Source organism: Etheostoma spectabile, chromosome 22 (genome assembly GCF_008692095.1).
Source record: "Etheostoma spectabile isolate EspeVRDwgs_2016 chromosome 22, UIUC_Espe_1.0, whole genome shotgun sequence".
NCBI lineage: Eukaryota > Metazoa > Chordata > Actinopteri > Perciformes > Percidae > Etheostoma > Etheostoma spectabile.
In genome coordinates, this window is record NC_045754.1 from 11864858 (window position 1) to 11876340 (window position 11483).

General features: G+C 39.6%; 1 protein-coding gene across 4 annotated transcripts in view; it reads right to left on the reverse strand.

The window, feature by feature from the left end:
* The window catches only part of oxsr1b (oxidative stress responsive kinase 1b), a 69721-nt gene that overhangs the window by 25012 nt on the left and 33226 nt on the right, over nucleotides 1-11483 (reverse strand). For all 4 annotated transcript variants that reach the window (XM_032503628.1, XM_032503627.1, XM_032503629.1 and 1 more), the window contains one exon: nucleotides 3898-4006. In XM_032503628.1, the coding sequence (XP_032359519.1) occupies nucleotides 3898-4006 (109 nt within the window). The remainder of the gene's footprint in view (nucleotides 1-3897; nucleotides 4007-11483) is intronic.

Genomic DNA, 11483 nt, shown 5'->3' on the forward strand with positions numbered 1-11483 from the left:
TATAGACCAAGCATTATTAGCTACTTGTCAACCAGCACCTTTACAATAGGCACCAAAGCACCTTTCCTCTTTGTTCCCCTACAGGTTGGAAACAGAATTGTCCATTACTGTTAGTTCTATCATTATTCTTATGTCTCATTCAAACAGTGGTTAACGAACCACAATTTTGGAAACATTATTTTAAGGTACAAAAGAATCTTTGGTGTTTGACTGACTGATATTGAAATCCATCAACATAAATAAATAAGGTCTTTGTTGCATTACTGTGTTGCAAAGTGCCATGTGATCAATGACAAAACAATGCCATGTGGCAGAAAAAAAAAAGTTGTATTATGTTTACTGAGTAGAACTCTTCATGCCTCATTAGTTTGTTTCAACATACTGACACTGACGGACAACTTCACAATACAAAGGTCCATTTTGCTTGGGGAGGACTGGGGCTTCCAAGACAAAACAAAACCTGTTGGCCTGGTTTGAATGGTGCCAATGGGCCAAGCCCCTAGAAAAAGAGTTCATACAAATCACAGGAGATAAATGAAGTCTTTAAGTTAGTGCACTGTAGAGCATGCAAAAGCGAAGGAAAATACCAAATCTTCAATTCAGTTGCATGCTGGATTATCAAATCTCTCTCTTAATACTTCAAACAAAAACCGTCAAGGTGTAAGAGACATGAAATTAACTTCAGTTCATCCAGCAACATCACCTTTACAGTCTTTTCATTGGCTGAGACTGAGCAAGAAGATGACAGAGTAAAAGGGGGTAGGAGGGAGGAGGGGGAAGTGGACAAAGGAGATGAGAGCTGGTGCCAACTGTGCTAAAGGTCGATGGGGAATGCCAAGCAAAGTTGGAGGGGGAGAGGGAGGGCGGGGCATGGGAGGGGCTATGGAGAGACATAGGTGGTGCAGAAACAAGGTGTAGAAGAGAGGTTTGACAGAACTATAGATGCCATCAAAACTTTTACTAAGGGACAACATTTTAAAAAGGAAAAGAACAATATGCGAACAGAAGTAATGTTGCATGTTAGAGTTTCATTATTTTAAAACTATGAAACTGAAGTCACCATCAGGGCTGTTTGTTAGCATTTGGCAATAACTGAGGGCCACATTATGATGTGACAAATCCACTGGCTCCAAACTGGACAAAGTCTTTTTATATGCTAAATTGAAACAGTTAATAACAATCTGCCGTTTTAGCTGCATTCCACTCTTGAGTGGCATTCGATTGAGCTCGGCAGCAGGGAAGTTGATTGGTGAAGGTTGCACATTATCTCCTGGGAACACATTCCACTGCTTAGTTTGGCATGACTCATACTCTGTCCCAGTGGGTTCCACTGGATGTCTCTCTGATGTTTATTCAGGCAGTACCAGGCCATGCAGTGCTCTAATGAAACAGTTGTTCATATGTCACATTCAGAACAGGGATTTCCTGAAAAGCCCTGCACCTTCTGCGCACCAACCACCAGGTTAGAAAATTGTCCAACGACAAAAATTATTTCACTGGGCAATTTTTGCCCCCAAATTTGTGAAATTTTAAGCATTTACATACACAGTTCTGATCGTGTTTTAAAGAGAAAATACACTGAATTTAGGGGGCAATTTTTCCCTTTGACATCGATCATTTTTGAGTGCCTACCACAAAACTTAAAAAAAGCTTAACAGGTTTGGCCTTGAACTGAGTTGCCAGAGAGGAAGGCCATCTTGATTAAAGATTAGGCTTTTTAGAGCTCTACTCATTTGGATGAAAAACATATGACATGAAGTCAAAAATAAGACACTGGATGAACATACCAAGGAGGCATGGATAATTACTTCCTATTAACAATTTGTAAAAGTAGTTCAAGAAATCAACAACGTCAAATTCAAAATCAAGACTCTAACCTAATGGCTTTTTTTTAATCCAATGATGTTTTTGTGCAACATGTAAAGTTGGCTTTTTGTTGCATAAGCTAAAGCTCACTATTCACACCAAGATCAAAAGAAACGCGTTTAATGGCATGTTTTAGTGGCATATACGAGACCAGTCAGGTTCAGTCTAATTGGTATTCAAACTTCTACCACTTGTAGTGTCAGTAGGCAACAACTTATCTATTTTTAAGTACTTCTTATCTTTGTATCTTTTTTTTATTTTTCTGCACGCTGATATTTATATACAGCTGCTTATATATTTAGCTATTTTTGTAGAAGCAGAGTAAGGATTTCCGACAAAACTTCACGTCCTTCTACGGTGCATGGAGAAGGGAAGGTAAAACTCCAGGAACACTTGTCGTATACAGAACAACTTTAAGGCCACAAGATGAAATGTGTTGGTCAATAAAGTTGTTTTTATACTTTTGACATATTACAAATCATTTTGGAGCTAAGGTCTTACAGCTAACTGAGATCAGGCACGTGAGTCGGCCTGTTGTCACTGTCTCACACCAATTTGTAATACTATTGTGGGTTTATCTTTCTCCTAATCTGAAATTATGTGGATCCCTTTTATTTTTTATTTTTTATTTTTTTTATTTTTTTTTAAACAAGATGAACTACTCCACAATCTTTCCACATACCCCCTGACAACTGCTAAACTATTGTGCTGCACTGGTATCTGCCAGTGCAACATGTGTGAGATACTTTCTATGTTGCCAAACTAGCGTAATCTACAGTATGTGGTGATCCAACAACATTCTTCTCTATTAGGAATGAGACCTATACTAGGTGTATAGATGTCAGTGCTTTGTCAGATCAACCGTCAAGCTGTTACATTCTTTCAATAGCAGGAGACACAAGCCAAGACAGGAGTCGGAGGGTGAAGGTTTCTTACGCTCCATCAAGCCAGAGAAGCAGACAGCGGTTGGCCTTCTTCGGGGCCGGTAGTGATGGTCTATAAACCCGACCTCATTTGAGGTCTGTCTCCATGGCAGACGTTGCCATGGCCATCATTTATTACTCAGCACAATAAAACTCAACATCAAGGGCCTCTGTTTAACTAGGATAAGGGGAACGCAAGAGGCCATTTTAAGTGGTGTCAGCTCCTGTGATGCTGGCTGTCTGCTCAAGCGTCGCTTGGCGGGCACTGTACCCCCGCTGGGCCCAGCTGCAAGGCGGATGCCAAGCAGCTCATGACTCGAGTGTGTCTGAGGAAGCCAGGCATGCCACCTGGGCACTATCGGTTACAGCGGGACGCTGTTTACACAGGGGGCCTGAGAGAAACAAGTGAGGGTGAAAAGACAGTTGAAATGTTTAGTGTGTGGGTGTATTACTGAGCCCTTTCAGGTCTGCTGCAAAAGCTCTTCTCCCTCAAAGGCTGATCCAGAACCACAAATACTTAAATACATTTGCTGGTGAGAATAAAAAACGAACAAAACAATCAGAAGCAGATGCAACTGCTGCATTTTGAGGTCTTTCTCTCCATGGTGGGCCTCCTCTTCATGCTCCTCTCACTAGTTAATTGCAGCGCTGCCACATGGGTGCCATGATACCGGCCTGCGGGCTGTTATTACCTCTGCCCTGTCATTAGCTCCTGCACTGTTTCTGAGTTAAAGCCCGGAAAGAGCTACGGCTCACATGGGACACAATGAGGATCAGTGCTGTCACATTCCCTACAATCACAATTAACATCGCCGGCAGCAAGTAGCCCAGCTCTTCCTACTGCCCTTCTCTCATCATGAGGGGCCCTGCCAAACATTCTGGATCCCCCTGTTTTGACTAAGACCAGAAGTATATGCCAAACCAAATCGTGTTTGATGTGTTCAGAAAGCTAGTCAAACAGCGCTTTGCTAGTATACAAAAACAAAATTAGATTGATATTTTTGCCTGTCCAGGATCTAGACATTCAGATGGAAAGGCACAAGTCAAAAGCACCGTATTAAATGACAGAGGATGGAAGAACAAAGCCTTGGAAGACACATGCACTTACCACCACTGAGCAGCTTCATCACCAGCCACAGCTCATCCTTTACAACAAACGAGGTGTAGTAAGACACAATGTTGGGGTGGTGACACTGGCTCATGGCCTGAATCTCTTTCTGTAAGAGCAAAAAACAAAAAACAAAAAAAAAAGAGACAAGGTGCAATTGATCAGAAATGTACAAAGCATTAAGATGATCAAATGACAGACTGCTTATTTGCCATTGACCTGAGAGAGCTGGTGTAATCTGACACGGTGTCCCATTATTATGTTGTGGAAATGGATTAAGGTTTTATATCAGAGCCACTGTATCTTTATTAATGTCATTTTTAGTCCCACTCCTGAAGCAACAAGAAAGCAACCACTTTAGAGCTAATAACAGTTTAGGTGGTTGTGAGATGACCAATGAAACAATTTGCCTTCCTTATGTTTTCAACCATTACAGAGAATGCCTTGTACTTAACTATTCTCATCTGGCCTCCACAAAAGGTTGTGAGAAAAGTCTGGAGGAAATAAACCAAACACAGTCAGAATAAATGTCTATGCCTTTAATGCTGCAGCTAGTCTTGAAATTTAGTGTAATACTCAAGATGTAAATGACGTCAGTAGACAGAAGAGAAATAGGCTAGGTCAATATAATGCATATCTACGCAGGAGCATAAAAAAAACAGCCCACACTCAGCCCTTTATACAGCTGTAAGCTCTCTTTCAGTGTGTGTGTGTAAAGCAGGAGAGCTGAGGTAATGCTGGCACAGAAGTCTAATCCATCACTTCAGCAACATGCCTCAAGTTATTTGAGGATAGACAAGCTTCCTAAGACAAAGAAAATCTGTCTGACTTCAGAGTTTGGACCACTGATTCACAGAGGTTTTGCTTCCGTGTCTGACAAAACTTGACAAATGAATGGACCGGTTACTGGAGCTCCATACTAACACACAGATCTCTTTTTTTGTTGCAATAATTATGCATACAACTGCTAAAGAGAGACATAACTGAAAAGGTATTAATCTGTAAAATCACAATTGCTTTGCAAACTCAAATACACAGTCTAACCCATCGCTGAAAGGAGGAGTTGATTAATAAATTAGTAAATTTCATTTCTTTGGGTTTTGGACTGTTAGTTGACTAAACAAGCAATTTTTAGAGGTCACCTTGGACTTTGGTGTATAAATTATTAGAAAACGTTCATCAGAATTTCCCCAAACAATGAACTGATTTATTGTGAACTCAATCGGCAGATTAATATATAATGAAATGACAAGTTGCAGCCTTAGTTCAATCATGAATGACATCCCTGCTCGGTCCACCCTTGGGTTACATATAAACCTTTCAAGCAAATATTTAAAGCAAACATTTAATTTAAATTAAAAAAAGTAGGTAAATTATTTGACAAAATACAATTATTTGATATCAAACACATCTAAGGAGTGATTAATGTCAAAATCACCTACATGTGTTGAGTACAGAGAGGTCCAGGGTGTGTTGTCTACACATTGCCTTTTATGTATTTTACCCATTTTCCCAGTCTCTGCGCTAAGCTATGCTAAACATATGCCAGATCTGCAGTATCTCTCTATTGGATGCACTGATGTTAAATCAATATCATTATTGATTTAACATCAGTGCAATATCGATATCAATCAATAACTTCTCATCTAAATATGGATGTCACCACAAACGACCATTTCTCCATAAATTTCAGTGTTATTTAAAATAGATATTGAGCGTTGTACAATGACAGGTGTGCCTCAAGCCTGTCAACTAAGGAACCTAAAAAAGCTAAAAACATTTTTTAAAAGGCGTTAAATCAATAGATGCTTGTGGGTCAAAATTTAAGCCTGATGTTCCATCAGCATAAATCTTTAGGTTACACAATGTGCATTAGCAGCAGTATGCCTCTGTCGCAGAGTCATCACTATCTTGCTGTTGTGTTTTTGTTGTGTCTCCCTCGGTCCGTATTTCCTCTCTTTGTTTTGGAGTGAAACATTTGATCGCAGGGAGGGATTGTGGAGGAGGTGCACTGTGTTTCCTTCTTAAATATAAAAAGAGGATAGAACAGGCAGGTGACATGATTCCGTAAGAAAACATTTGACAAAAGAAGGTTAAGAATATGAACCGAGCCATAAAAAGGCAATGGTGGAGGTAAAGTAAAAGTAGAAATAACCAGAGACATACACTCACTTAAAGGATTATTAGGAACACCTGTTCAATTTCTCATTAATGCAATTATCTAATCAACCAATCACATGGCAGTTGCTTCAATGCATTTAGGGGTGTGGTCCTGGTCAAGACAATCTCCTGAACTCCAAACTGAATGTCAGAATGGGAAAGAAAGGTGATTTAAGCAATTTGGAGCGTGGCATAGTTGTTGGTGCCAGACAGGCCGGTCTGAGTATTTCACAATCTGCTCAGTTACTGGGATTTTAACGCACAACCATTTCAAGGGTTTACAAAGAATGGTATGAAAAGGGAAAAACATCCAGTATGCGGCAGTCCTGTGGACGAAAATGCCTTGTTGATGGAGAGGAGAATGGGCCGACTGATTCAAGCTGATAGAAGAGCAACTTTGACTGAAATAACCACTTATTACAACCAAGGTATGCAGCAAAGCATTTGTGAAGCCACAACACGCACAACCTTGAGGCGGATGGGCTACAACAGCAGAAGACCCCACCGGGTACCGGGAGCTTTGTGCCCTGGATGTGCATCCCACAAATCTCCATCAACTGCAAGATGCTATCTATCAATATGGGCCAACATTTCTAAAGAATGCTTTCAGCACCTTGTTGAATCAATGCCACGTAGAATTAAGGCAGTTCTGAAGGCAAAAGGGGGTCAAACATAGTATTAGTGTGGTGTTCCTAATAATCCTATAGGTGAGAGTATTTACTTAAGTAAAAAGTACCTGATTTTAAATGTACTTTAAGTATTAAAAGTACTTGCATAATGATTTAGTCTCTTGATGTCTCTCTCTCTCTACCAGCGGGTTCGGCAGCTCCACTACCCAACGGAGAGCTACAAGGATCACCATCACTTGCCATTCCTGACCTGCTCACCCACTCCCACTTCAGGCCGGCTCGTATGTGACGGTCAGGAAGACATTTTGGCAGGTGGAAAAACTGATCAGAAAATGTAACGGAACAGTGTAGAAATGTAGTGGAGTAGAACGTATAGATAAATGCAGCAAAATGTAACAAAGTAAAAGTCAAAAGTATGCACTACTAATTGTACTTAAGTAATGTACAGATATGTGAAAAATTCACTTAAGTACAGTAACAAAGTATTCATTACATTCCACCACTGTGAAAAAGGTTGGAAACAGACTGTGCATGAAACAAAGTCATTGGACCATGAAAGGTAGGGCGTGTTTAAATGCACACAGATCTGTAAGGGACAATAGTGTAGGAGAAAAGGTGCAGCGTCAAAATGTTTCAGAGCACAAGGTTCCATTCAGATTTACCAACAGGTGAGCCGACACATCATTTTTCATCTAAACTAAAGTTGGTTTTGATTATCAAGCAGTCTAATAACTTCCAGTCTGTCGGGCCAGACAGAGGGCTCTGCGGCTCCTCTCCCATATCATTCTTTCTCTGGACACTACAGGCTGAGAGAGAACAATAACAATATAGCCTGTTGGCTGCTAACTGGCTTCAGTGGAGCTGAACCCCCCTCTGTTCTCAGCAGTGGAAGAGGAAGGTCATCACAGCTCTGTTGGCCAGGGCAACCCCAGAAAAGAAAAACAATGGGATAGCAGGGATGATATCGTGCTCTGGCAGTTGGCAGGTTTTCCAATCTTTTTTCAGCAGACAATGTGTGAATCAGAGAGAGTCACTGTGGGGATTAGGTCACTGTAAACCTATACTGCAGCAAAGACAGTGGAACTGTTCTCATCGCTCAAAGCCATTGATGTTACTTCCGTCTGTAGAACCTTCAATGTAGCCTTTGACTTTTGATGACATATTGCTTTGGGAAAACATGTTTGCAGGACATAACAACTAAGAGACAATTTAAAGTATTTCTGCATGATGACATCTGCAAATGCAGTACAGTCTTGATGTCAAAAATCACTAAAGGTACATCATTCACGTACTTCATGTAACTTCCCCTGCATGAAATCTAGCAGTCCTTTTCCTTTTCCATTGGCATGGCATGTGGAACACATGGGTCTTGACATCAGTTGTATTGTATGGTGATCTTCACCAAGAGATCCATACAAGCTCATCCAACCAGTCCAGAACAAATACCGGTCTTTTTTTATTTCTTACAGTCAATTGTCTCTTCAATGAAATATTGCTCATTTCATTTTACTGCCAGTTGTAACTCAAAATGCATAAGTATAGGCCTCAGTGGCACATTTCTACATGTAACTGAGTCTGTTAATGTCAAGTATAATGACAAGTGCCAATTACATGTGTCCAGAATCCAAAGTGTTTCCTTCAAACCATGAAATATAAAATTATTATCATTATAAGTCATTTCAACCACTTATGAACAGAAACTGGGAAATACTTCTTCCAGAACAGTCTTACTGTTGGCCTTTGTGTTTAATTGTGGGTGTTGCAATGACCTCATACTAATACACAAGCCATTCAGTGCAGTTTTATTGGAACCATACAACCAGTAAACCACAGGTGACACACCAATCTGTAACCACACACAAAGCCAACACAAATGGCTTCACTATCCAATGATTACATTTTGGATTTATTTTTTAAGTGATTGATGACAGCAGCAGAAGAAACGCTTATGGTAACCTGTGTAGGACATCATTTAATATTGACAGACCATCTGTGTTAAACTCATAAGCTGCATTCCATTAGCATAGTATATGTGCATGAGTTAGCTGTATACTGTACCATCTCCCGGTAGGGATTTCTTATTAGGCCTTAGAAGAAGAAGAAAAAAACAGGTTGATAAAATACATGCTATTGGTCAAGGTCAAAGTTTATTTCTATTGCACATTTACAAACAGTCGCTACTGCTCCAAAGTGCTGTACAAATATAGATAACATAAAATAAAATTCTACTAGTCTTGCTTTGTTATTTAACACACAATATTTGAATGCCAGTATATCATTAAGTTCAATATAACAACAAATATGAATGAGAACCCAACAAGAAATACAGTTTAAATCACAATGAAATTATTATTGTCTACATTACAATGTTAATGTCACTATATACACCTGTTTAACAATTCATGCCAAGAGGTTGCCATTTTTTATTTTTAATCTTAAGTGAAAGCCTTTGGCATGAGAAGGAAATTTGTGGTTAACTTTTTTTGTGGAGAGCACATGACAGGCCTAACATTTCATTCAATGACATTAGACCAGATGGAATGTAAATCATTACATGTCATTTAGCTGACACTTTTATCCAAAGCAACTTACAATTGCTATATCACACCTCTGGAGCCACTAGGGGTTAAGTGTCTTGTTCAGGGACACATTGGCTGATGTATTGTGGTGGGAATCCTGGGAAACAATTAGACCCCTGTGGGACATCTTCCCAAAGGCTGTATGGTGTCTTTATTTATATGCCTTTGGTGGCTCTCCCGCATCAAAGTCATATGTCATATCCACTGCGCAATCACCACCCATCACACTGGTTTGTGGCGTCAGTGACCTTTGACTGATATCTCTACATGTCAACTCAAATATATTGATGGTTGATAACACTTCAGAATAACCCTAATTATTAAATGGTAAATTGATAGTTAATTAAACTTTAGTTAATAGTTATTTTACTGTTAACAAACAAAATTATGATTTATAATAGAGTAAAGTTCAAGTAAAGTACTAATTTAAGTAATGTTAGAATTTGTTAGTTAGTGTTATTAGTTAGTTTAATATAAAGTTAGTGTAATATAAAATAATGAATAATGCAAAAACAATCATTCCCTCCAACATCACAAATCAGATTGCAATATTAAAATAGCTGCAATTAGATATTATTTCCAAATTGTTCAGCCTTATTAAAAACTCCTTCAGTAGGTTTTGCTTGCATATTCAATACAGATTCTCCAGGTAATAGACCAGTCCACAGCATGTATGTTTCTATATTAGGCTTGATCTTGGCAGTATTTGCTGTGTAGGAGGACCTTGAAACTGAGCAAAAATATAAATGACCTATTGTAACAAACTGAATACAACGCTGGGTCACAAACTGGTGCCACCGAACCACAGTGATGGCAGACACACAGAGAAGCCACTATAGAAGCAATGTTACGTCACTATTAGTTACAGAGCCTATCACACACTCCCTATGACCCAATCTCACTGCAGCACACACACAAACCCACATGCGAGAAATTACTGAGGAACGGCGACACCACCAATGTGCAATTGATCATGAAACTTACAAAAATGTGATCTTAATACTAAGAATTATCACATTTTTTGCAAGTTCTCAGTGAGAACACAATTATATGCCTCTGAATCACTTCCTTTAGCGCCATTCAGAGTTACTATACCCTAAATGAATTTTCACCTCAACACATTATCTTTCTCAGGCCACCGTGAAGGGGTTTAAAGATATTCTAAAGCCAAAGATTGATTGGTATTTTGTTGTAAACCAGCTATTGCCACATACGAGCACTCATTTTTCCAACAAGTTTCAACAAATAATTTAAAGAAATAGTTGTAAAGATTGTATAATTATGCAAGAGAATATTCAAACTGCATTGAATAGTAAACAAACCTCCTTATCTGATCTAGCTTCAGTCACTCGAAAGCACCTATCCATCAAACTGCTGTGCCAGGAATAACTACAACATACCAGTGCATACGGAGACAGAAGCGGCTTGACAGATCATTGCTTTTCTGACATTCAAGAATTTCACAGGTAAGATTAAAGACCGGCTTCCGGTGGCCGTCTTTTAAAGCTGCTTCTTAAGAGAAGCAATCTGGGGTCAATTTAATGCTTCCTTGCCATTAAACCGGGTACCCAGCCGCCTGTGGAATTAGGGGGGAAAACCACAGGCAGGAAATCCGACCTCGCTGTATTCCATGTGACCGCCTGCTCCGAGAATCCGGGAGCAGCATTCTCCTGATTCATCCTCCAGAAATCGTTGGGGGTGGGGAAGGGTTCCTCCTCAGTTTAGTACTGCCATCGAGTATTGAGAAATCTGCTGGTAATCTCTAGAAATGATCTTCAATGCACATGTATAGGCTTACACAATATTTATATCCCACTGGTTACTTTCACAGACTTCTGGATGAGAACAGGCAGAGAGGTCTGGAAAAAGCCATCTATCACATTTCTGGTCAAATTCAGCAACAATGACAACAATTCCCATCTGGTGTATGCTCTGGAACAAAAAGGGTTACTGACAGCTACCATCCGAATATGTCCTAGATTCTGCCAAAGCCAAGTAGTTTGACATATTTTGAATTTATAGCTATAAAAAAAAAGAAAGAAAAAAAAAGCCACAAACTGCCCCTGATTGTCTCTATGTGCAGGGGAGAGCTTCATATAAAGTGTAAGTGTAAATTGTAAACCACATTATCATACAATACATTATGTGGCAAGCTGGGGTACAAGCAGAGGTGGGTAGTAACGAGTTACATTTACTCCGTTACATTTACTTGAGTAAG